This window comes from Dermacentor albipictus, chromosome 7 (genome assembly GCF_038994185.2).
Source record: "Dermacentor albipictus isolate Rhodes 1998 colony chromosome 7, USDA_Dalb.pri_finalv2, whole genome shotgun sequence".
NCBI classification, from domain to species: domain Eukaryota; kingdom Metazoa; phylum Arthropoda; class Arachnida; order Ixodida; family Ixodidae; genus Dermacentor; species Dermacentor albipictus.
The window spans coordinates 65,588,171-65,615,765 of NC_091827.1; the positions used below are offsets into that span (position 1 = coordinate 65,588,171).

The 27,595-nt window shown below is 45.4% G+C and overlaps 2 protein-coding genes across 4 annotated transcripts in view; one reads left to right on the forward strand and one right to left on the reverse strand.

Annotated features, from left to right (window-relative positions):
* Nucleotides 1-39: 39 nt before the first annotated feature.
* On the forward strand, nucleotides 40-6,496 carry LOC135921546 (mitochondrial genome maintenance exonuclease 1-like). Its single transcript, XM_065455864.1, has 4 exons — nucleotides 40-863; nucleotides 1,354-1,570; nucleotides 3,386-3,518; nucleotides 6,094-6,496. The coding sequence occupies exons 1-4, from the start codon at nucleotides 65-67 to the stop codon at nucleotides 6,250-6,252; spliced, it is 1,308 nt and encodes a 435-aa protein (XP_065311936.1). The 5' UTR covers nucleotides 40-64; the 3' UTR covers nucleotides 6,253-6,496.
* Nucleotides 6,497-13,008: 6,512 nt separating this feature from the next.
* alph (protein phosphatase alphabet) overlaps nucleotides 13,009-27,595 on the reverse strand; it is a 34,605-nt gene continuing 20,018 nt past the window's right edge. For 2 of the 3 annotated variants that reach the window (XM_065455901.1, XM_065455899.1), the window contains exons 2-8: nucleotides 23,535-23,865; nucleotides 22,097-22,444; nucleotides 21,535-21,756; nucleotides 19,426-19,543; nucleotides 18,130-18,232; nucleotides 16,135-16,195; nucleotides 13,009-14,359 (exon numbers count right to left, since the gene is read on the reverse strand). In XM_065455901.1, the coding sequence (XP_065311973.1) occupies nucleotides 14,306-14,359; nucleotides 16,135-16,195; nucleotides 18,130-18,232; nucleotides 19,426-19,543; nucleotides 21,535-21,756; nucleotides 22,097-22,444; nucleotides 23,535-23,825 (1,197 nt within the window). In that variant the 5' untranslated portion in view covers nucleotides 23,826-23,865 and the 3' untranslated portion in view covers nucleotides 13,009-14,305. Of the gene's footprint in view, nucleotides 14,360-16,134; nucleotides 16,196-18,129; nucleotides 18,233-19,425; nucleotides 19,544-21,534; nucleotides 21,757-22,096; nucleotides 22,445-23,534; nucleotides 23,866-24,119; nucleotides 24,241-27,595 lie in introns of all 3 variants that reach the window. The other variant, XM_065455900.1, reaches the window with a different exon arrangement.

Below are 27,595 nucleotides of genomic sequence, written 5' to 3' on the forward strand. Positions count from 1 at the left end.
ACGCGTTATTATGTAAAGGAATGTTTTGATCCAAATCGATCCATAAAACAAGACATGTCAGATCATGATGGCGGCTGCCATGGCCGCAAAGTTTGTCGTCTGCAAGTCTTTCGCGCGCCACTCGGCGCTTGTACGCGACACAGCGTGCAAATGCATGAAATCGACGAAAGCGACGAAAATCCCGCTTACTGCTTCGGAGGGGGACGCCAAAGCACGGGCAACTAAGAACCCTGCGAGTGCCGCGAAAGCGGTCAAGAAATTCAACTTCGAAAACTTCTCTCTGTACGGGCCCGTGCTCAAGTCGACGAAGGGTACTAAGCTCGACAAAGGGCTGCGGCTGAGTTACCTTGACGAACGCACTCCTCGTCGCATGAAAGCCTCGAGGTTGGCCTGCGAAGAGCGCGAAACGGCGAGGATTGCCAGGGCGGGCGAGCGCGAGTACAGAATCCAGTTGGAGGCCGAACTGCTCGACGCTTTGACGGCGACCGACGACGAAGCGGCGCGGCTGGCAGTTGCGAGCGAGGACGCCGAGCAGAGGGTCAACATCAGCGTTCCGACGAAGAGCTTCGACCTTGAGGCGACGCTCAACTTTCCTCTGCTCAACTTCCTGCGAGACGGCGTGCCCGACGACGACGGACCCGCGAGCGGCGAAGAAGTTGTGGCGACGACGCCACAGGCTACAACAACAATAACAACGACGCCGCAAGACGCGCCGCAGGACTCTCGCAAAACAACCAGGTACCCCAGTGTGACGACCATACTGAAGGATACCATGGACGAACAGTCAAGGTTCCGCCTGGAGCAGTGGAAACAGAAGATGGTGGCCGAAATGGGCGCGGAAAGCTTCAAGAAGTACCAGGAATGTAAGGACGTACGGAATCCGGTATTACGCGCCTTGTTTATCCGTGGGCTACGCAAGGCCTGATTTGCATGGACAGACCAGACTTTTGCGGCTTTTTATTTGAGCAGAGTACAGTATTAACACAACGATAGGGTGTCCCAAAGTTAAGAACTGTCAAGGGGACCCATACTGTACATAGCAACATGCATGCGACAGTCAGATATTTAGAAATTTTCTACATCTTTCTGAACAGAATATAGACCGGCTATTAGAAGTACAAGAGAGCTCAAATAGAAGAAATTAGGTATCATATAATAAAAGAAAATGAAAAAGACAGCATAGAATGTTACCAGAACAAATTTAACATCATATAATAAAAGTAAGGGCACATCGAATGTTAATATTCTTTTTTTAAATGTTGTTCGTATTGCATGCATACGCATACTTCAGTCACGTCTTCTGTGAGTCACTTGTTTTATCAGTTCGTGGTTTTTCCTTTTTCTCATTCACAGCGATCCTCAGCCAGGGCAAGTCACTGCACGTCAACATCCGTGACCTGCTCGGCGGGACGCCAAAGGAGGAAATCGTGGTGCAGCCTGAGAACGAGGGTCACTGGAGAAGCCTCGAATCTTTTTGGCCCGAAGTCAGCGAGGTGGCTCATCTGGAAAGCGCTGTGTGCCATCCACACTTACAGTATCGCGGAATCCTCGACTGCGTGGCCATGTGCCGGTGCGTCTTTTGCCACCGCTGCTTGTAGTTTGTGGGAACTTGATTGCTTTAAACGAGGACTCAGATCCTCGTTTAGAAAGGGATGGGCTCTTTATGAAAACTGCGACAATTTGCCTGGAAGCACACTACTCCAAATGAAAATGCTGAGTAGTGAAATGATAGGCCCAGGGCAGGCCGCAGACATTGAACATATGCAACACGCGCTACAGTCTAACCCTGTTATAGCCGCATCCGAAATGGAAATACCTTTATTATATCCAGTATTCATTATAAGCATTACATGCTCGCAGTACATGCCATTACATGCTGATTTACTGGCAAGAAACATTTAAGATTTGCATCGTTATGTCAGTTTTTGTTAAATGAAGGTTGGAATGTACTAGTTGCAAAACTATAATTTTAAACTATCTCGTTGAGCTGTGCGAGGTGCCATGGTTAGAGGAGCTCGAAACACTTCTCTAACTAATCATAGAATGACTTCACTATTAAAGGACGTCATTTCTCGAATCTCATGCTGCAGAAATTTATGAAATCCTTCAACTATAATTCGAGTGATTGCACCGACACCCGCCTTTCTCTCTCTTCTCGTCTTTGCTAGCACGCAGGAAGCTACACAGCAGAGAAGCCAAGAAAGCAAAGCCCCGGTCAGAATTTGAGTGTTACGGTGGCAGTAGCGCTCGTAGCAAACACGGTAAACTATACCACACAGCATGCTGCCGCCATCTCGAAGGCCATGCACAGTGCAAATATGAAATTATTTTTCCGTCTTTTTGAGATCGCAGACATATACGCATAGGTCCATACTGCTGCTCTATGTTGGTCCATATAGCAAGCTGTTAGCGGTACATGAAAGAGCATTCCATTCAGGGTATGATTGCCTTTAATGACACCCTTTAGTAGAGCAACATTATAAGCACATTAAATCAACCCTGGGGCCGATCTACTTCGGCTATAGTTCGCCCTCAGGTGCACGCTGATTGGCTGGTTGAGCACACGAATGACATGGCTCATCTGATTTTGATCAATACAACCAGTCAGTGTCCGCCTGATGGCGAACTATCGCCTCAGCGATAGTACCACCAAAATGAATCATTTCAGAATACGGCCCCAGATTGCTAGGTTACCCTTTTAGAAACTTTGCAGCATTTGTTTTATGCCTTGCAATGTTTGTGGTGTGCTAAAAGATTATTTAGTTGCAGGATAAAAGCAGCTGGAGTAGGTTGCTCGGTTCTTGTTTAAATCTCTTGCAACAAACAGGGTAACAAATGTGCGAACCCTGCTCTGTAGTGCCCACCTCAAAATTAGCGATCAGCTGGCCTAGCCCAGCATCATCAAGCATAACTTAACATTGTGCTAGTTGGTGGAATATCTTATTAAGCAGTTTTATTGGTCAGGTTCAGTCTGTTCTCATCAAGGAAAGTCCACTAGAATTGGCCGAACTGCATATTTTTATAAAGTACAACATAGTTATCTTTTTTATAATATTCGTATTTCGCTACAATTTACCAATCAGTGAAATAGAAACAGCTAGTAAGCTGAAGAGACTGGCGTTGCTGCAGGAAGCGTGCACTACCTTTCGCACTAATTTCTTGTCTTTCCTGAAAGTTTCCCTCGATCATCAAGGATGGGTGGTCGTATCATGAAGAAAGACTTTAGTGAATGCTAGTTACGGAGGCCAGAAAATGTAGTTAGGTTAGGAGATGAGCCATATTAATCTGCACTGCACATATTAAGTATTGTATAGCCTTTTACATGCTTTTGGTGCACTGATGTAGCATTCTCGTTGTCTTCATTTTCCATCAATGCATTTGGCAGGGATGAGCTTGTGCTGATCGACTGGAAGACATCCAAGAAGCCAAAGCCACTGTTGTCGGATACCTACGACAATCCGTTGCAAGTGGCAGCCTATGTTGGTGCCCTCAACTACGACGACAACTACAAAATTCAGGTGGAAAAGGCTCCCTTTGCCTCCAAAATTAAGGTTGAATTCGTCTAGCTTTACAACCCAGTTTTATGCAGCAGGTGCTAATGTGTACTACCTCTGTGAAGTCAGGCTTTGGTGTTGACGAGACTAGTATTGTGAGGTGTTGCAGACGCCGCCACTGTCTAGTGTGTCCGAGTTTGCATGCAATGCAGTGCGGCATGCGTTTCTATTAAGTCGGCCACCCTTTCGTAGCACACAGTTGGTGTGACTGTTGAGAATGGCTTGGAACCTGTCATGTTGCATGGCACGACAGCCTAGAACAAGCCACTGTTTTGCATTGCTCGTGACAGATGACACCACCTAATCACCTAGGTGGCATCATCTGTCGACTCTCGTTCATACCAACTGCTGCCCTCGCACCCATTTAGAATCAAGTTATACCCGTGTCACACGGGCGTTTGGAAGGCCTTCCAACCGATAGTCATTTGACTCAAAGGTCAAGTTCGAGCTGCTACATGGGCCGATTTGACGGCCACCAAGTCTACAGTCTATCGAGTCAACGGAGCACCTTACAACTCTATCTCGATGGCCTTTGAGCAACGGAAACAGAAACAGCGCGAACATGCCCTCTCGTTCACAGTGTGCTCTAACTCACGGTTGGAAAGAACAAATCAAACCAAAATACTATATATGAGTGTTATTAATTATTAAATAAAGAATTCTATCCACTTGATATGTGCGAACTGCACATACTCTTGACAACAGCAACGTGCAGCGACGCAAATGTTGCCGCAGTTTTGCTACTCAACAACTTAAAAACTAAACATATATCTATGGCAATGTATAAACAATGTTTTTAATGTATGAACAAACATAAAAGAAATTATAGTGGTTTTAATGTTGTTTAACTTTTTGTGACATGAAAACGAAAATAAAAATTCGCAGCGCCACACAATTTGGTGAGACACGCCTGAACCACTCAATGGACTTTGAAAAGTGCCGTGTAGCAGCGCGACAACTGCTTTGAGTCTATAGAGCTGTGGCGTTTCGAAGGCCGTCGACTGGAAGGCCTTCCAAATGTGCCCGTGTGACACAGGTATTACTCTATTCATTGTGTCCGATTGCTAGTGCAGAAGTAGTAGCACACCACTAAACCTCTCAAGCGCTTATGGAATAACTAAATACCTATGTGGCCTTGTTCTAAAAAATTCAGTCAGCTTTGTTTTTTTTTTCATGTCTTGGTGCTTTAAATGCTAGAGCACTTGCAGCATTTAAATGCAAGAACATTTCTTCGCATACCCACCTGCCGTCGTGGTGTAGTGGACATGGCGTTGCGCTGCTAAGACCGAGAGAGTGCGACCAAATCCCAGCCACGGCGATCGCATTTCAATGGGGGTGAAATGCAAGAATGCCCCCAAGCCGTGCATTGGGTGCACGTTAAAAACCCCAGGTGGTCAAAATTAATCCACAGTTCCCCACTACGGCATGCCTCATAATCATATCATATGGTTTTGGCACATGAAGCCACAGAATTTTAATGATGTCTTCATTCAAATGCTCTCACATTGACAACATTCTCATTCACCGCCAGATGGGTTCTACTGCAATATATTTTATGAGTGCCTTGAGCAGTACAACCTACTTGCACGTTTGTTCATCTTATTTTGTATTAGACATAGCACCTTCTGTCGGCAAATTTGCACTTGTGCCCTCATGTAATATCTCATGAAAAGGGAACCTAGCTGTGTAAATAAATATATTACATACACTTGCAATATGTGTGTACCTTTCATATTATAATCAATCAACCTTATAGGCTTGCCATTATTTTATTGAACTCAGTCTATTTCTACACTTGATGCCGGAAAAAATGCCGACACTGGGGCTCGAGCACTCACAAGCTGAGCGGCTGGCGCTGACAGGGGACCGGATGGTTGGCTACAGGGAGATAACTAACCATTACAGACTGGGCAGGATGCGTTTTCCCCCCACATACCCATCACTTAATAAGCAGAAGGCACTAGTGTGGTACTTCATTCAAACCAATACGTATCCAAATCCGGTCGCTATCATCCAGAAAAATATTCGGCCAAATGTAAATTTTGTCAAAAAAGGGCATACCTGGATCGCATTATCTGGTCCTGCCCTCGGGTGCCCTAACAGGGCCGAAAAATTAAGGATGGGAAGCAGTGGGAGACCGTGCTATTCATTCAGCTTGGCGCCCGAAGACTATTTTTTGGCCGTCCAGCAGGCCAAGGTTGCTGCCAGAACCCAAGGGCTTCTGGCCGCTATCTAGGCAGGGTTGGCCCCCTTGCCAATCTGCCAACTACATAAAGTTATTTCTCTCTTTCAGCTGCTTCAACATTGCATGCTTTAACATTTTAATAAACTTTTCAAGAACACATTGCACACGATGTGAATGCAGTATTTGAATTATGTAGGGAGAGAGGGTGCGACACAGGTATATTAGGTCACCTGGCTGGCATTGTACCATACAGTTCCGTATCAGAATTAATTTGTGGCACGTTTAGATTCTACCGCCGACTTCATCATTAGCAGTGACCCCTCTTGCTTTGTTTTTGGCTTGCAACAAACCCAGGTCCGAGATGCCATGATCGTGATTGCTTATGAAGACGGCAGTCCATGCCAGGTTCATCACCTCGGACCTGCACTTTGTCAGAGGCACTGGCAAAGATGGCTGCAGAGGATACGCACCTACTGGATTCAGCTGCACCAGGGCGAAATGATGTTTGGATAATAGATTGAGAACATTTTGTGTGCGTTTTATACCGTCATGGACTGACCACTTGAACAATACAGCTGTGCAATCCTCCGGTCTTTGCCTTGGAGCTATAATGAAGAACAGCAGGCACCAGTCTTCAGCAGCGCTGTACGACATATGGAGAAAAAAAAATTCAATGGCATTTGCACATACAAGAGCAGTTTATTTTACTATGGAATGAACAATGCCCTTCTGAAAATTAAAGGTATGTTAACATGTAGCAGTGAGCTGATATTGTGTTCCACATGTAGAGAGCACTGTGGTGTCAAGATTCAACACCTCTTGCTAGTTGGTGACAATGGATACCAAATCCTTGTGATAAACTGTTGAGGCAGACTGTACGGCACTAGAGTTAAATTAATATGCATGATTTAGAATTTAATTGATATATTTGTTAATAAGTAGAGTCTCATTATAATGAAGTTGCATTTGACACGGAAATGCCTTCGTTATGTCCAATATGCACATACACACTAGTATTGGCGAAAAACAAACTCGCTATTACTTCTATGCGAAAGAAACATAAGCATGATGCCTACGACAGGCTAGCTGAGGGTCTCCTGCACATTTTTATGGCACGTCAGCTGCTTGTGCATATATGGTGGCACAGGAACAATAAATTACATACACGAGCTTTGTGCCATGGCTAATATGCAACAATACGATCAGTGTTATCGCACAGGCAGCTGCAGTTCAACCAAACCAAAGTCGCGACCCAAAGTGCAGAATGTGCCATGTCAACAAGGTTTTTTTTTTTTTCTCTCCGTGCATTTCAAATTGACCTTGAGTAATTAGAGAGTTTTAGAATTGGGGGCACAAGGCTCTGGGCCCCCAAGCCGCGTTGTGTCGGTTGCTCTTGGGTCTAGGTGAGCAGCAGAGCTTGAGGATTGGGTTGAGCGCTCGGGGCGCCGCAGTGTGGAAAATAGAAAGGTGCTTGAAAGAAAGAAAATGAACCTCTTGTCTTACAAGTGAAAACAAACAGAATGCATTTTTGAGCAAAAAGAACGAACAATGAAATGTAAGAAACTGTGTTAGTACCGGTTAGCATTACGAATTAAGTGTGCGATTCTAAGCCAAGTAAAGCCAATCAAAGCCAAGTGCTCTTAGTTTCTGTTTTCTTGTGACGCGCTGCGAAAAAACTGCGAGTTCACCCGCGTGAAATAGCGAAAATCAGTCGAAGTAAATAAAGTTTGCTCTGCGACCATCTGCTGTACGCCATCGCTGTCACCCACGAGGGCGGCCCAAGACGGCTTGGGGGCCCACGCTAGTTTTCAATTCTTGGGTCTTGGGTTCTGCGCATGCGCACTTGTGGCGCGCAATTTTCTTGGGTCCCCAAGCCGCTTGGGCCCCCAATTCTAATACTCTCTATTGCCAACTGATTTTTTGGGCACAAGACCCGACTCTGCGTTAGCACTTGGCCGTAGTGTAGTGCACGTGTGATCTTGTGCTCGATCGCTCATGAGGTACTAGACCAAAAATATTGAAGAGCTTCTTGCGACAGCTTGTCGCCAATCGCTCCGCCAGCTGTTGGCAAATTTTCGTCGCAGCTGTACTGCCTAGGCCGCTAGGCCTAAGCAATGCCGCTTTCACAGCAGTCGGCAGACCAAGTTGTGGTTTCGTGCCGAGCTCACAGCTGCCATTTACAGTACGTCATTCGCGGCCACATCAAGAGGCACACCGTGCAGCACCGGAAATGTTGATTTCCGTTGCACATGGGTTCTATGAACAGGTAGTGCGGTGCCGTGAGAAAGTCCGAATAAGCATGCAGGTCCTAAAAATCAGTCGGCAATTGTAGTTTATTGCTACCATTTATTTTGCTACATCTCTTGCCACCAAAATCCATACATTTTGAACCAGTTAGCATGCAAATTTTCTTCACTATAGCCAGTAAAACCTCGTTAATTCGGATTTCATGGGACCAAAAAAAAAATGTCCCGAGTGAACTGACTGTCGAATTATCGAGGGCATCAAGAAAAAAAACATATGCTTACTATGTCAACACACTTTTATTATTGAATGATGAATTCAGTTTCTATTTTGCAGAAAAGCAGTGCGAAAGCTGCAATTCTCGTCATCTCATGACTGATTGACTTTCGCAGCTGCTAAGCTCTGGTCTCGCGACTTTGTAGTATGGCTGCGGCGCGCGTCTTACACGCTTTTCGCCACCGCGCGCACATCGCAATTAATTTTTTGCCAGGAGACTGGTCGTCAACAGATCGTCTGTCACTCGCAATGTAGCCGACGCTTTTCATCCTCGACAGCTTTGCAACGAGTTAGAACAAAACAAACTGTTAGCTGCAATCGCTACGGACGAAACCACAGTCGCCATCGACATGGATGCCGACCTTGTGGGTCAAGGAGCAAAATCCCCCAGATTTTGTTTTTCACCATGTCTCTCGCACTCACTTGTATTCGCGCCTGCGTACAAACAGCTGGCGATTCCTGAAATGAGACATTAGTGCAGTTCTGAACATGATTCTGAAGACACGCGACCGACGCGCACGCCGAGTCAAAATGGAACTACTGTTAGCCACAACCGCTGCGAACGAAACCACAGTCGCTGTGAACACGATCATAAATGGCGGCTACCAGATAGTTAATATAACCAAGGCATGCGGCTAATTCGGTGTCATGCGTGGTGGTGAACGCACTAATAAGAGTTTTAAAGACACGAAGAGTTTATGGAGGCTATGGTGGCTAGTTTCGGCATTGCTGTCATTCATATACGATTTCTGTTGATGACTATGGCGATGCGGCCTCCATCGCTCCATCTCGGTTGGACCTTCGCAAGGTCTTTGCTCTTTTGCGTCGCACATTTGCTCCAATTAACCGATGTGCGGCCAAATACCACGGAATTAACAAATTTGATTGCATTAAATGCATACCTCTGACGGGGCTAAATGACGAGTCCGAATTATCCGATTTTCCGAGTCAACAAGATTTTACTATACTGTGCCAGATCCGGTCTTTTCGGTTTTGTACTATTGGGGGCGAGCTCCACCACTGGAAAAGCTGGCGCCACCGTAGGCGTGACGTGGCATGAGAGATCACGTGGACACAGCGGCCGCGTCGGCTGCTTCGCAACCGCCGAAGCGAGGTGAAAACGAAGGTTTAATGTACCGCCTGCGCTGCGGTTCTGATTAAGTGGTAAGGCTTTCCCGCCTTGGGTGTCAGTTTCGCAACATTTGAACGCACTATAATAGGTAGTGGCTGCCTTTGGAAGCGTGCAGCATGGTAGGCTACTGCTCGGTGCCGCTGTGCCGGACCTACGCAAGCGAGCCCGGTGTCGGCCTTATTCATACGTAGCCGCAGGACAAGAAGCTGCCCGAAGCTTGGCTCGCGAAACTTAGGACCGGCAGACAGCCGGTCCTAAGTTCCGCTACAACTCGGGTATCCGCTACAACTCGGGTACGCAGCAAGCACAGACGCGAGGAAGATTTCTGCTACGGCGCCCGCGGACTGCGCGATGTTCGGCGAGTAGCAGAAAACGCGCATTGAGACGGTCGCCCGAGCCTGCTGCCCCGCTCATGTCATGACGGTTTGGTCTATGAACTTCTTGATGCTAGATACTGGCAAGTTCACTGGAACGGAAAGGGAGCGGTAAGAAGCGCATTAAAAAAAAAAAGGCATATGGCATATATGGTCGTGTATGTGTTATGAATTAATGCACTGGATCACGAAAAAGATGCAGAGCGAAATCGCACGCTGAGAAGACCGATAAACATACAGTGCGACGCAACTTGAGAAATAATATTGAAATGTCGAAGAATTTAGAAGACAAAAGAAGATTGAATCGTCGCGACGGCGCATCACAGTCGCCGTACCTGGCGTCGATGACTCTATAACGAAATTATTTTTGAAAAGTTCTGATAGCGTCCACGCAACTATGGCTGCTAGTGTGCTGTCAAATGCTCACATGCTGCGGCCTAAAGCTCACGGCACGGTATGAAAACGCGCTCACAGCGAAAGCAAAACATTGTGCGCGGACATGCATGCAGACGCGCAGTGGGTTGTTGCGAACCCGTGCGATCGCTGCATCGATAGGATTCATTCTAGTATATGCTCCATTAGGTTATACAGCCAGCCTAATATAAGAACATATTTAACATAGTTTGCTCTCAGCGTTTGCCTACCTTTCATGCAAGAAGCCGGTTCGGGAGACTGCATCGCGGCGATCGCGCGCGGTGGCGTTCATTACAAGTATTCGGCAAACAGATAAGGGTCTGTAAACGATTTCGTGCTTTCGATTTGCCCAAGATTATTATTTCCACAGTAAGAAACTTCCCCCGTTTTGAGAGTACTTACAGAAATGTTTAGGAGGACTGCCACGCCGTAAGCCAAACCAATGAGAAGCGCGCCGCGTGATCCCTCATACTACGCAAGGGAGGCGCTTCCGACAGATGGCGACTCTGTAGTCCTCGCTCCCACAGGAGAATACTCCATTGAAATAAAACATGACTAACCAAATTATATTTAAATAAATATATTCATATTTATGTGATGATCGATATTATATCTATACAAATTTTGTCATGCATAGTCTAGTGGCAGCTTTGTACCAGCCTGCAATGTTACATACAGCCGCAAGAATTTTTCAAGGTGATGCTGTGCTAACAAAGTTGCAGGAATTTGATAACTCGATATGGCTGCTATCACGCCTCTGCTACCCTTCCCTCAAGTGCTCTCTCCTCACTGCATTCTACTCTTGTCAACTATGTGCAGTGGCATGAAAGCTACTTAAATCATCTGACAAAGCTGCACGTCCCAACAGCTAACCAGGAACGAGAACCTGGAGGGCTCCTCTATACTCTGCCTCTGATCACCCTCCGCACAATGCTGATGGAACAGAAGCTTCACAGAAGGATCAGTAGCAGACGAGTGAGCCACCTTCCCCCTCTCCTTGGGAAACATAACCAGATCTCAAGTTGGCACTCTTGTCCTTTTTCAGTCCTCCAATCAGCAGCCTTTACACTGGCAGCATCATGTGCATGATGCTTCTGGCATAAACATATGGGACGGGATGGGAAACTCCTAGAAAAGATAATGGGATTGATTATTGAATGCGTAGCTTTCCTGCAGTGCGCAGTGCTGCCATCTTTGGCAAAGATGAATGTCGCAGCACTCTATACATGATGCATGTTCTCAAAATTTGAAATTTCAGAGGTGGCTTGGGGCCCTTCAAGGGCTTCGGAACAGTGTTTGCCATGTCTACCTATACATCCTCTCCGTCATGGTGTTTCTATCGTCGTCATTCATCGGGCCACTTCATCACTGCCCTCAGTACACAGTATTAAAATGGAAAATATGCCCACCACTACCTCGTTTTTGGGATTGGCTCCAACTCTTGCCCCCGTGGCAATGTGCAGTTGGGAGCCGGACATGCTACCCACTGCATTATCATCCAGCTTTGGCGCTTTGCGATAGGTTTTGTGTCCTATACACAAAGAGCGATGGAAATTCGTGCAAATATTTTGGAGGCCACAACAATTTACACTGTTGCAACAAAGACAACAATGTGTGCACATAACAATGTGTGCACATCGCTATGAAGCCAAGACGTTTTTTTGGTCTAGTTGCTACGATCCTGCAAGTACATACAGCGTAAGTAGACGGGATGGGACACTGACCAATCGTTACCACTGGCAGGGATCACACCGACAATTGGCAGAGACCCGCAATTCGCAACTGATGTTCACACCGAAATGTCTCGCAATTTCTGCCATTCACGTTTGCTTGCACAGCCACGGCACCCTTTGACCATCGGCATACTTCGATGTCCTGCTCTCGTAGATTGGTTAAGCAGCAGAGACTCCAGTCACGCAGTTGAAGAATCGGTCAGTAAGCAACTTCCCGAAATTGTCCACTTTTAGACTAAGACAATGATTTGCAACCAACTCAGATGCACAACCTCTGTCGGCCGCTGGTGTGAATGCCATTAACAATATATTAGTCGAGAATGTGCCAGAATAAAGTATCAGTTATAAGTGAGCACTTAATCGGTTATAGCTCTCTGTTAATCTGCTCGCACTATAAAGGCTAAACCCCATGAGAGCGATATTAAGCACGACAGTGACGAGCGACAGCTTCGAGCGATAAAACGGGGCCGTCCCTTGCACAGATTGCTTGGTCTTGTTGCTCAATCGCTCGGTTCTAGAAATCTAGAATTCGTCGCTTGTCGCCTGGCAGTGCAATGAGCAACTAGCCAATAGTACAAAGCCGGAACTGGATGTACATAACTTGAGTACTACCAATCGTCGCACGGAAGGAGCAAATTATTGAATTTTTATACGTGCAAGGATAAGAACGTACTGCAAGACCCTCAGAAATATTGTACGCTGCTTTTTAGAGTAAAATACATTAACTTAAATTAATAAAGCATGCATCACGCTAGTTTCGGTGCCTATATTGCTATACTGCTGCCCTCATACCGGCAACACCAGGGAGACGTCGCTCGAAGTCATCACTCGCATGGGGTATGACCTGTAGGCGACGAACGAATGCGACAGCCATCTCCATTGAGTTGCCTGTTGCTGTCGTGCATAAGATCGCTTGCATGGGGTTTATACTTAAGTGCTTGCAACACCACTATGAAGTAGTTCCTGCAAAGACAGCAGTGTCTGCTGTGAAAAGCCTGCTACTGTTGCAGCAAACGAGTTGAATGATTTCCTGAGGTCTGCTGCTTTTTCTTCTCAATGCACAAATAAAAGAACAATAACCAAAAAGAGAAAACACTTCAGGGATTTTTTTTTCTTTTATTATTGTCCTTGTGCTTGTCTCCTGCTGAGCCGTGGCGAAATACCCGTCAACGCTGAGAAAAACCTAACAACGCCGAGATATAATAAGGATAAAAAAGAAAAAAAAAAACTTGGGGAGGAGGAGAAAGATAAACACGAAAGAAAAAAAATGGGGTAGGCATAAAATCACTGCTCGACGAAATCCTTAAAAAGAAACAACAACACTCAAACAAGAAAGACAGGATTCAGCCCCGACATTTGGTTGCTCTCTTGCTACCAATTACGTGCAGCACGTGCACACACAACACACACACAAAGTCACGCACACCGCCACTATTCTTCTGCGTCCCTGCTGCGCGTTTATAAAGGAAACTTTGAGGAAGGAAAGAAAAAAAGTCACCACGGCCCTCGTTCACGATTCCGACGACGACAATAATATAATAATCATTGTAATGGTAATTGTAACAACGGTCATTGTACAACACTGGGGATGATGTGAAAATCGTGGAGACGATGGTATGCTAGGGTAGACGGAAAGGCAGCAGAGGAACGGGAGAGGGAGGTAATGCGCAAAGGGAAATCACGTCGACGTAATGTGGAAAAAAAAAAAGAATAAGAAAAACAGACGAAAAAGGGCGAAGTGGGCTGCGTTGCACTAAAACGAACCTACATGACCCTTCTCTTCATGTATTGTTTTCCTGTGTGAGTGCATCTGCGTTAGTCGACGATGCACGTTGCGTCGCCTGTCAAGGGTGATTTGAGTGAGTGAGAATGAATGAGTGAGTGATGTGCAGTCTGCGTGTTTGCATCTTACAAAGGGCGGAAAAATAAAGTTCTTTGCTGAAAACAAATGAATGGAAAAACCTAAGGCGGTAGTAGACTATGCAAAGTAAGGAAGGGAAAAAGGGGAGGGGATGCCGATGTGTCAACACCTGCCACGCACACGCACACACTACACAAGTTGACACCGGTCAGTCAGCCAGTCGGTCGGTGGCTAGCCGCCATTTCTCTCCCAATTACCGCTCTGCGAAGGTTGCTTGATGGCGCTGATGGCCATCAACAACTACCAGTCCGCAGCCAAGCAAAGTCTTCCGACGTCTCTCCTGCTTTCCTTCGATTTGTTGCTGGCAGCCGTTCGTGAGCGGTTGGTTTGCTTATGGTTGCCGTTGCTGCCAAGCAGTCCCTGACGGTCGTAATCGGCAGCCACATTTTCACGGGGGAAAAAAAAAGGTGATGCGATGGAGGACACTTCATAGCGACGCTCCGTTTTGTGTTGACGAAAGCATCCATTCCTCTCAATGGTTTGCTGCTTCCTCTGCTTGTTCACAATCCTGTGACTGGCTCTTCACCTGCCAAATCAAAAGAAAAAAATGTCTAAGGTACAACTTTTATTGTACAGTTGGCATCAAAAGTTTGCAAACCACAGGATCTGAGAAAGAGCTGAATAATTTTTCAGCGTGGGAATGCAGCCAGATGTGCTCATTTCCAGCCTGTACTTGTACATGCAGACAACATAGTATTATTATTGATCCTTTAGATAGTCTCCCATTCCATTAGCCTAACAAAGTCTACGAGTGCTCCTGTGACAAAGGTATTGATGTCCCAATGCTATGCCTTGGCCATGGGAGGCACCGCAGTGGAAGGCAGCAACCCGAGGGTTGTTTACATGCACCCAATTGAAGTATGTAAATGTTTCGCTATTCGACCCTCACCGGCATGCAGTCACATTGGCCGGGATTTAACCCAGCGACCTCGTGCTTGGCAGCAGATTGCTGCAGCTACATATCCATGGTGCAAACTGTGTGCAGTGCATAACTGTACGGTACACTCACACGTCTTAAAGCTGCAGACGCTGTCAGCATCAGATTCACATCTTCCAATACTATTACAGCAAACAAGAAGCAATAAGACTGGCTATGCACCAACTAATGTGGCACACGAAATTGTAAGAAATGTAACTTGACAAGTGAAACAAAAACAAAAAACCTACTCCAATCAGTCTTTCGTATGAGTGCTATGTTAACAATCAGCAGATATCCCTGTCACTAATGCTGCATTCACATGACTGAAGGAATTGTGATGAGCATGAAAATAGCATATCCTGGCATGTTACCTGTTCCCATGACCTCATCACTTGGTCCGCATAAAGGATTTGCGATGCAACTGAAGGCCGAATTGTTGTTGGAGTTTTTCGGCTACAAATATCAAAACACAGATGGTGCAAAGCCTTACCCTGGCAATGACCCTCTTCAATTAAAATTGTTCGCTGAATTGAAACGTGTGCAAACAAAAACACCCGGTTCACACAATTAGCTGGGTGGCTGCAAGTGAAAGTGCGCAGTATTCCAACACATTTGCACTACAGCCCATTTGTTCTGGAGCAAGTAGGGTTGGCTCATCTCCTTTTCTGTTGTGTGAATGCTAGCCACAAGATGACCCAGTGTACCTCATAAGGCATGTGATTGATCCTTCTGCAATGTGAACCCGTTATAGCAGGATTTATGTAGACTGCCGTGCTGACGAATCGCAGTACCAGCTGTATGTGATTGAACCTCAGTCGCCAACATGTTTGGTGACAGTGTAGTGGAGATTTCTAGATTGATGTTGACCAGCTGTTGTCCTTTAAGGTGGACGTGACTAAGCACGAGTGTTTTCACATTTTGCCCCCATTGAAATCCAGCATCCGAGGCCAGGAATCGACCCTGTGCCCAGTAGCAGAACATCTAGCCACCGGGCCACTGTGTAGATGATAAGTACTGACACACGCAGATTGTCTATCTTTCTTCTGGTGACAATTTCCCCCCTATCTATAGTCACAAAATGTGCCAGTATGCAAGGACCAGTGATTACGCTAAAATGTATGATAAGCCACCTATACATAGCCAACGCACTTGACCCATAGATAAGATTCTGATGACTGACAATAGCGCTACCGGTGCCTTGCTTGTTATTCTGGGCACAAGTTCACTGAACAAAGAATTAAATCACTGACTCACAGTTTTGCACCTGCTGCTTATTCACTGTCACTACAGGTGTGAAAATGTTAAAAAGAAAAAAAAAAACATAAGTGATTGCTGACGAATTGATCAGGGTTGGCCCAATATAAAGCAGAGGGATCTCATACCGACTCTGATGACGTGGACGGGGGTTTTAACTTGCTGTACACTTCCTCGATGAAACTCCTCCTAGAAGTGGAAAAGGTGGGCGACAAGGCTCGATTACATGTTTCAAACTTGCCAAGCCATACCAGACAGAAATACGCATACGTCATGAGCCAACACTTAGATTACAATGTAGTTGCCGAATTGTGACACTGCGTGTAACCCCAGTTTATTGGTCTATGCACCAGCCAAGCTATTCTGCAGCATTAACTGCCTTGTAACATAGGACTGGAAGGGATCACAGCCAACATGGCCTTAGCGTACTCCCAACTGCATATTCACTCAGAACCCATGCTCACAAACAACACATTATGGCTATGTAAATCACAGTTCGTTCTAACTGAAGACACCCAATTAACATTTCAGTTGTGACTGCAGTTCAGATTTGATATAGACTGGAGAAATGTTTATCAAAGCGCCTCTGCTTAATGCATCACATCGAGCACTTTATTAGCCCCAGCGAAACTGAATAAATGTTAAAGTCATGCTAACTTGAATTAATTCTGTGTTCCCTTTAAGAGAACAATATTGTAGACTTAAGGCTACACTGTGCACTTTACGAGAGTCTGGCCCTTCTTTCCATTCCTTTAATTTTGCATGGCCTGTTTACTTTCATGAATGCAGCCGCAATTAAAGTGGCATATACACTTTGCCTTCAGCATTTCACCCAATTTCAATCTTTTTTTTTTTGCGGAAAATAATAACTCTCTAAGGTGTGCAAAGCAGTGGACCAGTATACAACAAACAGTTACTAGTGGACGTGAATATCATTTTGGTTCTTAGGTGCACTCAAATATGGGACTACATAGGCCAAAACTCAAAATATAAAACGACAACAGTGACTCGCCAACGTTAATTAAGTACAGTAAAACGCCATTAAATCGAAGTTGTAAAAACCAGAAACAATTTCAATATAAGTGGAGTTTAGAGATAAGCGAGTTCATGAAAATACAAACCCCTGGCCACACAAAGACTACGTAGAGCCTCTCAAAATAGGTGCCAGTAGCAGTTAAATTTCTCGCAAAGGCTCGCTATACCAGAAGCGGCATTTTCGGTAGATCACTTTTGCGAGATACTGTGGAAAAGGCAATACTGCAGCCCTGAACTTGTTACAGTGAAACCCCATTGATATGTTCCTTGCTGTTGTGTTTTCCTGGCTGCTGCACTGTGTTTTCATGGTCCCAACCCAAGTCCCGCTGAGTCCTATGTATTATGTTCCCATTCGATACAGCGCCATTCTGTAATGTTCCCGCATTTTACATTGCATTTGAAGGCGGCTGCCACATAAATTTGATGGTGCAGGCAGAAAGTGGCTCTCGCATATCGCAACAGATGACCAATTTGTTGCAACAGGCGACCAATTTGTTGTTGTTGCAACAGGTAACCAATTCGTTTCAAAACTTCCACACTTTCAAAATACAGAGATTATGCTTAGACGAAGCTACCTTGAAAGCAATGAACCCATGTAAAGCGACTGAAATACCCAAGACTCTTGCAGAATCACTACAACGCACCACAGTTCCAGAACTTTGGTCACATCTCCATTACTAAGGTTGAAGAATTTGCTTTACATGTGCAATTTCGAATTTTATACATTACTGCATACTTCTCAGACATTCCAAAATTGCAGCTTCACTGGCATACAGACCAGATAATTTCTGCATTCTGCAAATATCTGTAAGATATCTTTTTTTTTTCAGTAGTTTTAAGTAGCCAAAAATACAAAGAATGTGGCAGAGTCTCACTGGCAGCTGTGCTGCTTTTATTCTAGTCTTTCCATACAGTGCATGCCTGCAAGGAGCCAATTCCAAAAATAGCGACATCGGTTACACATAGTGTGAAGAACAGAAGAACTGCACAGCGAACTTTTGACAACTGCTTGCTGCTGCAATCAATGCAAGCAGAGAACTACACAGTTCAGAGGAGTTCAATTGGCCCTGGAAACGGTTTCCGCTTACTTGGCGAGAATTCCTCCACCGGGAGGGAGGCCGGGCAGGTCTTCCTCAGCAAGTGCCTGGATGATGTTGTTCAGCTCTGCGTCAGAGCCCTCCGAAACTATCTCTGAAATATGAAGAAAGCAGTCAGACAAAATCTCGGCTGGTCAGTTACCTCATTCGCTAAACATCCAAAATTGACCAAGAGTTGATTCCGTGGACATTACACCAAGAGAAAAAGACAGGAAGAGGGGAAGAGGGAATACCATGTATTTCCCTAACATGGCACACGCATGACTGCCCTGTGCGGCTTCTCCCTGTCATATTCTCCTTGTGCGACTGGGCTTTCCCACAGCATGCAATCGACATCTTTGCCAGAAATCAACAGAAAGAAAAAAAATTTCGTGTCATTTTCTTTTTAACTACGCCGTGGCGCCATCTCTCTGCACTTTGAGTAAGTTTCAAACGAGCACAACTCCCAGGTAGCTCACCAATGTGGCATGTCGCACCAGAGGAATACGACAGGTGTCCCACCAATGGATCATAACACACATGAACAGACTAAAAAAGGTGCTGCCGCAGTGAATGCGTTCCAATTTTTCGGCTGCTTGAACGTTGCTGACGCACCACACAAGCAGCAGCCAAATTAGAACAGCAGGGACTGACAAGCAACGCAATGCCTTCAGATGACATTTGACTTCTTTCCCGAAACTTTGCTGTTGCCGACTTCCCTTGCTTCAGGAATTTGTCTGCGTAAACTTGCTTGAAGCAAGCACCCCTCTGGCTTCCCTTTACCAGCAGATCTTCAACATAAGGTATGGAGATCAACGAGTGAAGCAGTTTTGTGATCTGATCTTTTTTTCTTTTAAACTTCACTCAAAATTTGCAAAGTAGTATAGCGGGCCGAAATCCACTGATACAGAAAATTTGGCAAAGTTGGCAAGCATGTATGTGGCATAGCCACTCATTCATGAGACATGAAGTCCACAAGCACGAAAGCACTGTCAATGTTACAATTAGTGGCCCCACCTAGCTACAGCTGCATCCATCCAAATTTGCAGAAGACCTGCACTCAAACAAAAATTTTTTTTAATAAGACTGTGCTAATGAAAGAAAGGCCTCCATGAACTTGTCCTGAAAGATGTGGTCAATTGATCAACCTGCACGTCACCGCAGTGTGCATTGTGGAATCAAAGTGAGGGAATGCATCAGTCAGCGCATCACCAACTGTTATGATCCATGTCCACTCATGCAGCGATAACAAGAATATGCGAATAAACGTATGTTCATTTGGGCCAAGCGGTTGCTATCATCACTTGCCTGTGATCCTCTTCTCAATGAGCTGATTCAGTTCGCGGTCATGTTGCAGTGCCTCGTCACTCACCGATGGAGCACCGGGAAACAGCACAAGGACAATGCTCATGTTGTCCTTACTCCCCTGCATGTCAAGATAAGACAGGCAAGGACATAGTAACTGTAAAGTATACACAGGTTAAAAAAAAAAGAAAGAAAGGAGGCTTGCAAAGTTAATTGACATACAGTCGACTTCTGTTAATTTGGCTCTGGCAGGACCGACGAAATGCACAGAATAATCTGGAGGGTCAAATTAAGCAAGATGCAGAAAAAAAAAAAGCCAAAACACACCAACTCATTACACAGTATTTGGCTGATTCTAAGAAGCCCCCAAATCAAATGCATGCCCACTTTTTATCTGCTGAAACTAAAGAACTAATGTAGAAAAGACATTAGAGCTCCCAAACAAAGTAGAAATCTAACATGCACCTGATTTTTTACTAAGAAAAATAAGGAACGACCCAATGGCAACCGATTTTCTAGTCAGCTTCGCCGCAATACAGCCAGATTGTGCGGTGAAGCATGCGAAAGCTGCAAACACAGTTTTGATTTCGTTTTAGAGAGCACCGTCCTGGAAATTTCCGGCCCAATTTTCTTGGAAAAAAAAAAGTCACACGTTACAATAGACTAAATACAGTAAATAGACATTGTGAGCCACCGTTAGAGCTTAAGAATCTTCCTAGGGTAGGCAGAAAACGGGTGCTTTCGGCAGAAGATGACAAGTGTTGAACGCATTCGCTGTGCTCTAAACTTCACCGAGACATGCTGCCAATAAAGGGGTGGCTATTCGGGTCACGATAGGGGTCACGTGCACAGATACTGACTGGTCCAGTTTGAAATATCTGGCGAAGGCCAACTTTAGGATCAAAATAATGAAAGTTTAGGCCTGTAGAAATGCATAAGTGCCGGCCAGGACCTTCCGTCGAGATCGAATTAACCAGAGTCGAATTAATGGATGTCTACTGTATTAGTGCGTGCTACCAATATCTTCTATACTCGCAGACAACTTTCTGTAGCTGTGAAGGGAAGGCTATGGAGGCAAAGCACACACAAGTGAGAACACTTCTGAAAAAAAAAAGAGAGTCCCACATTTTTATTCACGCAAGTTTAGGCTGGAGAAGAGAAAACAAACACCTTATTAGCAACAGTTCAATAAGACAGAGCACACCACTGAGTGTAAAGGTTTAGTCATTTTGTGGCTTTTCCCTTTCGCGCCTGGGGAAACATGAAACTGTCACACGTGGAAGCTGCATCGATTCAGCGTCTGTTCCGAGCACCCAAAAGCACTGTCAAACACTGCTGGACTACTTGGCGCTGTAACACACATGCAGCAGTCACACGCCCACAGCTTTCCCTTCATAGCCACAGAAAGTTGACAGCAAGTGTAGAATGGCATTGTTTTCCCTTTTTTACTAAAATACTTCTACATTGTCTGTCTACATGCAATAAACAGAGAACTCCGTGCTTATTTACGCTTTTGAGGAAGTGGCTTTGACAACAAAAGCAGACATCCAGGCACACATGCCCTTTGAGAAAGAGAAGCCAAGACCAAAAAAGGAAAAAACAGCAGATCCCACACCCTATGAGAGAATCACGACCTACATAACACGCATGTCATGACCTATCATTTATGTTTGACATACACTCTTGTCATACTATGCAAATTTTGGTACATACCAAGAATTAGGTGGCTGTTTCATGACCTACAAGACATGCATGTCATGACCTATCATTTATGTTCATCATACACATCATATATTCATAATTAATATTTATCATACATTGTCATACTATGACAATTTTGGTACGTACCAAGTTAACGAAACGACCGTGAGAGCACCGGGATGTAGGCGGCTGTTTCATGACATACATGACACACATGTCATGATATTCATGTCATGACCTCAGTTATGTTTGTCCTGCACTCTTGTCATACTATGCCAATTTCGGTACACACGAAGTTAACGAAACAACTATGAGAGCACCAAGAAGTAGGTGGTTAGACAGATACTCTCAAAGTGGCAAATGTTCGCTAAGAAATGCTTCGCATTTAAAACAGCTCAGCACAGGACGTACCCGGTAGAGGCAGATGTCAATGACGGCAGCGCAGAGCTCTTCAAGGTTGTGCGAGATGCAGAGCTGGTGGTGTACAAAGTGGCACAGCTCTTCGTTGCTCATCACGTCCCAGATGCCGTCGCACGCGAGCACCAGGAACTCATCTGACGACGTGTCCCGCGCCTGTACCGTCACTTCAGGCTCTGGTGACACCAACTGCTCGCAGGGGCCCCTTCCAGCCACCTGCGTGTTGCACAAGATCTCCGGTTGCGACACGAGGGATATCAGAGTTATAGCTTGTTTACATATGTATGCAATTTACGGAATAGCTGGAGACAACAGGTTACAGGTGTCACTTGAGTTCGACCAGAGCATACAAAACTACGGCGATGTTGAACACCGTGTGCTTGCCACAGCTGTGAGTTGGCACCACTGTTTCGTTGTAGCGAAATCATAAAATTTTTTCATCGCAATCGCCTGCTTCAGTTTCATTGTAAATGACACCAGCAAACAATGCTCACATAAAATATGGTGTGAAACTGAACCTAATGCTACCTCAATGAGTATGTAAACAAGGACCCACCTGTTTGTACTCAAAGTCTCCCAAGGCTCGCGAGACCGCCAAGGAGCCATTGACCCGCTGAATCATAACAGACCCGCCAGCCCGTTGGATGCGCTCCTTCTCCCCGGGATTGATTGGCTTGTGGTCACGGGTCGTGAAGGCCGGTTGGCCGTTCCGGCACAGGAGGGCGCGCGAGTCACCACAGTTGGCGAAGTAGACGTGGCTGGGCGAGATGAGAGCACAGACGGCCGTCGAGCCGCTCTTGTCCTCCCCCGAGGCCACCTCGGGTAAAGCGCGCATCTGGTCATCGAGGCAGAGAAAGCCCCGGCGGATGCCGGTGGCCACCCGCTCCGCCAGCTCCTCCCCGCCCTCGGGAACCCACAGGAAAGCACAAGAAAGAAAAAAGTGGTGATTTGGGAAACAATTTTCGTGATGCACAGGAAAGAAGACCAGTAAGAAACTTGTCTCGTACCAAGAACACTGCCCATCAGTCTAGCATTGATGCACATTTTACAATTTTATTGCAAAATAAACTTGTGTCCAGTTAACTGCAGAACTTCAAAAGATACGAATGCAAATGCCGGTCAGTTTCTCTAGAGGACAGTTTTCCAGAGACAGATCTTTGACACCAGCTTGAATCTCTAAATTAGCCTACAGCACACAAATATTGTTCATTCTTTACCCTTAATTATGTGCACAAACTGCAGGGATTGTCTTATTCATTAGCACCAATTGGCAATGACCACTGGCTGAGGCCATTCTTACAGTGCCCTTAGACTTTCTGTAAATGATGCCAAGCCCAAAGGACATCCCGTGAGTTTCTGAGCAATGGGGTTTTAACTTCACAGCCGGGAGCAAGGTCTAGGGAGGAGAATTTGTTTGTCCCCTTAAGGTGCAGTGTGCACAACTGTGCCCACCACAAGGATGCACTACGCGGCTTGATGTAGCAGTATGCCAGAGAGCTGAGTGAGCTAGAGGAAGTGCCAAAATGTCACAATGTCTTGTTCGCACGTGACCACCTTCCGCATTGTAGTGTCACGACACGTACACCTCCTGAAAAACGAAACTGAAAGTTGTAGAAAAGCTATTACACTAAAATATTTAGGGCACTTCGAGGCTTGCCAGTATTTTCTCTGGTGTATCTAGGTGCAAGACCTTCATTTAAAGCAAAAGGTTAAACATAGAAAAATGTCACATAAGCACTTTTATTAATGGCATGCGTAAAGTGCAACGCAAGCTGCTTGTCTAATCAGATTGAAAACCACAGATTGTCAATACATCTGAAGCAGACTAGGGGTGCTTATTCTGGACACGTGCAATTTTGTCACAGCGTCAAATTTACTATCTTTTCATCCCTGGTCGGCTATCATGGTGGCTCAGTCATATCCGGCATCTCCGGCTCTAGCCATCAACATGGCAGAGTTGAGCACTCTGTCCCTGCTGCTGCTGCTACACTCACCTCTCCAACGTCTGAGGTGGAGGCCACGGTCTGGGCAAACTCATCCGTCTGGATGATGGCATCCAGCAGGTTCTGGGCGCAGTGGGCCGACACACGGGCGCCCGCGTGCCCGTCGAAGACTGCAAAGAAGCTCCAGCGGTCCAGGCCGCAGGGCAGGCCCACCATGGCGCAGTGGGCGTCCTCCATCTCGACGCGCCAGCCCTGCATGCTGGCCAGAGCGTATCGCAGTCCATTGCCTTGGCCCCCCTCTGTGTGCTTCTCCACCTTGGGCTTGTCCAGGAAGGCACCCATCTTCCCACTGGTGAAGAGCCGCCGCTTGGACGACGGACCCCTGCACATAGGGGGGGGGGGGTCATGAGCGAGTCGAGTTACTGTTGTAACCAGCATGCTGTACTGGCTCATGGAATGGCAGCACCCATGAATAGGAGATGCCCTTGACTACCATCCAAAGCACTCTAGATGTGGCTCGCATTTCACAGCAATGCCTGTTATAAGGCAGAAACAACTGACAGTAGCATAACGCACAAAAAGGCGAGAGACAAACGGAAGCACTTATTGCAGTGTTCAATGGAGCTTAACACTCACCGAATAATATAGCACATTGAATCTGACGTTTCAGAGCTGAAACGGGTCCCTCTCCACAACATTTCAGGGCCAATACGGGTCCTATATAGGTACCTCTCACACAGGGGGACCTGTATGGGCTCTGGAATGGGAGAATCAATATTTTATTTGGGAATGTTTTTCTTTTTGCTTTAGACAGACGGGAGCATTACACTCTTGCAATTATTCAGAACAATGAGCAGTTAATGGAGCAATGGGACACTTTTTGAAAACAATGAGTAAATGCTTCTTTTTCCCGACAATATTGCCACAAACATGCCAGCCAAAATTTCACTGCATGCAGAAAGGAACCTACTACCTTGCACAATAGATCGCTTGCTCTCCCCTGTCACTTTGAAAAAAAATTTTTTCCCTGTCCTATGTGACATCAGTGATGATGTTAGAACAGGTGCTACGGCCCATAAACGCCAGCCATTGAGTACATGCATACACATATTTTGAGATTTTGCAGGAAACAGGGAAGTGGTGGTCGTTAACGCAGCCTGCCCGTCCTGTAACCGCTTAACGTTGTCTATTCAGATGCATACTCAGAGTCGCAATTTTCTGTATAGCCGGCATGACAGTGGCAGCCTGCGCACGAAAAGTGAAGCAAAAAAGACAAAAAATTATTTCCTTTACAAAGCACCAAATAGCATCCCCCCTCCTTCCTGTGTCTGCCGCTTTAATGCGAAGCATCCTGTGCCTTATTCCAGGCACTCTGCGGGAGATAGGTTCCTCTTTTACCTAGTTTCGGCCTTCGTCGATGAAAAGAAATGTGTGACCGAAGGTGGCAAATCAGTTCTGCAGAATCAGGACCAATTTTTCCTCAAATGCGAAGCTTTCTTTTTGAGGAACCCAAGTGGGTTTCCTTTGTAGCTTCGTGCTACATTCTAGTAGATGAAAATTTTTCCCTTTTGTGATCGAGGGCGATAGTGAGCATCTATCTTCCTGCACCACGGCCCGACGTTCTAATCATTAGGTCACAATCGCATGCGCACTTCTCTTGTGTGACGACCAACTAGGGTTCCAAGACAATTGGCGCAAGCGCCATGCGCCAACTTCTCACATTACTTTCTTGCGACAGCTAGTGCTTTGAGATACTGTATTAGAAAGCACCGATTTCCGGATCGGCCCACATTCCCCAGTCCTTCCCCTTGTAGGAGCTAATGCAACACAGATTCTGTCTGACGTTGCACAACCTTCATGATGGGGCCCAGGTTGAACTGGTCTTAACATTTCTTTGCCAGAATGCAAATGCTATCATTGTTCTAACATAGACCACATGACAGAGATAGGTATGTACAACTGTATCACATTTAGTCGCCAGATGATGTCACAATCTGCGTTTTCTTCTTCTTACACCTGCCCAGTACATATGCAGACCTAAACAACTGGCATGTCAAACTAATAGAATGACTGGAGTAACAATCATGCAGTCGCTGTCACACTATTATCACCGCAATAAATTTCTTGCTGCTGTCGTCGCACACACGCTCTTGTTATACAACTGTTTGCCTTACACAAAAATGTTGGCACATCGGGGAATGCTTTGTGGAACTGCAAGCAACACTGAACAGCCAGCAACCAGCAAAATGCTTCACGTAACACCGAACCCTGAGCATTATTCACTTATGGTCACAGTACTCTTTCAACATTCTATAAAATATTGTGTACCTTCACATAGTACTTCATTGTTGCATACTTCCACTCCAGACAAATGCGAACGTGTGGTAAGACTAGTACTGATAAAAGAATACTTCAGTGCCTTATTGGAGGTCATTCTCTAAGCTTCAAGCCTTGCTAGCACACACACACACACACACACACACACACACACACACACACACACACACACACACACACACACACACACACACACACACACACACACACCCACACACACACCCACACACCCACCCACACACACACGCACACAAGATAGGTAATTATATCATTTACAAAATAGGTCCACAGTACAACTTACGAATGTGTTCAGCATTTGATACGATATATAAGTTTTATATATATTGCCACGTTGTGGTGATGATGAGAGTTAATAATCTAACTTTTTATTGTGTTTACTTGTGAGATAGCAAAAGAAAGGGGGGAGGAGGAGAGGTACTACAGCTGCTGGTTTCTTTCCAACTTGTCCACGTTTTTTGGAAGAACACAACAGCAGCAACCCAACCTGTTCCACCTTTCTATCACAACTGAACCCCCCTTTCCCTCCTTTTTTTTTCTTTTGTTTTGGGCGATTTGACTTCCCTTAGCTTATTCTGTACACCATCTTACCTCTTTCATTACCGTGAGAAATGCGCTCATTTTCAGTGCTTTCATGTTTTAACATTTTATTTCAAGACATAGTAGGCGTAACATATACTGTGATACACAAAATTAGAGCCCCATCACTCGTGCTTTGAGTGGATGTATAGCAGTAATAATTGCTAAGACAATGTGAAACTTCAGAGAAGCACCTGGTTCACAAAATATGCGCCTGGTTCCTAGTTCCCAATTTTTCTAAGTCAGATCACGCAAAAAAATTGTAACGATTTGTTGGCGTGAATACTAGCCATAGTTGTACTTGATATTACTTGACAAAGTTGCACTTGACAGTACTCGAAGACAGCTATTAAAATTACACGCAATCATGAGCATCTACTATTTTTTGAGACATTGTTAAAGCAGCCTATATGTCTGATCAAGAAAATTACAACTCCAGAGAAGCTTCTGCGTCTTCGTTGCTGGTGTCATTAAAAAAAAATTATCTTGCTGGATAGAATGAAGCATAAATGTGGAGTCTGTTTATTGAAGAAGTGCCAGGAGCACTGGAGGCTAATCTTGACAATAACTCCTGTGGAGTTTTTATTATTCAGACTCCAGACTCCCCAATCTGCCAAGAATTGTCAGATCTGACAAACACCTAAAGTTCAGTCATCATCTCAGACAGCGCATTATGTTGCTAAAAGCAATTTCAAAATAAATGTATAACGATGCGTAGAAAAACTGTCGATCAAATTGATCGACCTCTACAGGCACAGTAACGAAAGAGCTAAAGAGTCCTCCTCCCCCAGTTTAAGTGGGGAGAGTGAAAGGTGTAATGGTGCATTTTGACTGGCACACACACATAATTGCAATGTGTGTTTTTCCCCCCCCGAAATTTGTGTGCTTCAACACTTTCTACTCATGTTAGAATGTGCAGAAATAATGACTCTGTCAAGTTCCGAGTGCAGCAATTTTTTTCCTAGATTTCTCAGACATGCACATAACTGAATATAAACTCGCAGTAAATGGGAAACATGGGCCAACTTGTGCATATTCACATTGAAAACCGCACAAAAGTAGACAAGTACAGAGTAAGGTAGACGCACAGGAGCTCACTGTGTCTATTTTAATTCCTCGTCGCAATGCTTATCCAACGTTAGCTTAGCGTACTGATACATAGTTTCAAAGTTGTACCA

Excerpts from the sequence above, each read along its gene's own strand:
- LOC135921546 (XM_065455864.1), top strand. The coding sequence starts at position 65 with ATGATGGCGGCTGCCATGGCCGCAAAGTTTGTCGTCTGCAAGTCTTTC. Across the intron at positions 1,571-3,385 it reads GACTGCGTGGCCATGTGCCG|GGATGAGCTTGTGCTGATCG; the intron begins GTGCGTCTTTTG and ends TGCATTTGGCAG. Across the intron at positions 3,519-6,093 it reads ACGACAACTACAAAATTCAG|GTCCGAGATGCCATGATCGT; the intron begins GTGGAAAAGGCT and ends CAACAAACCCAG.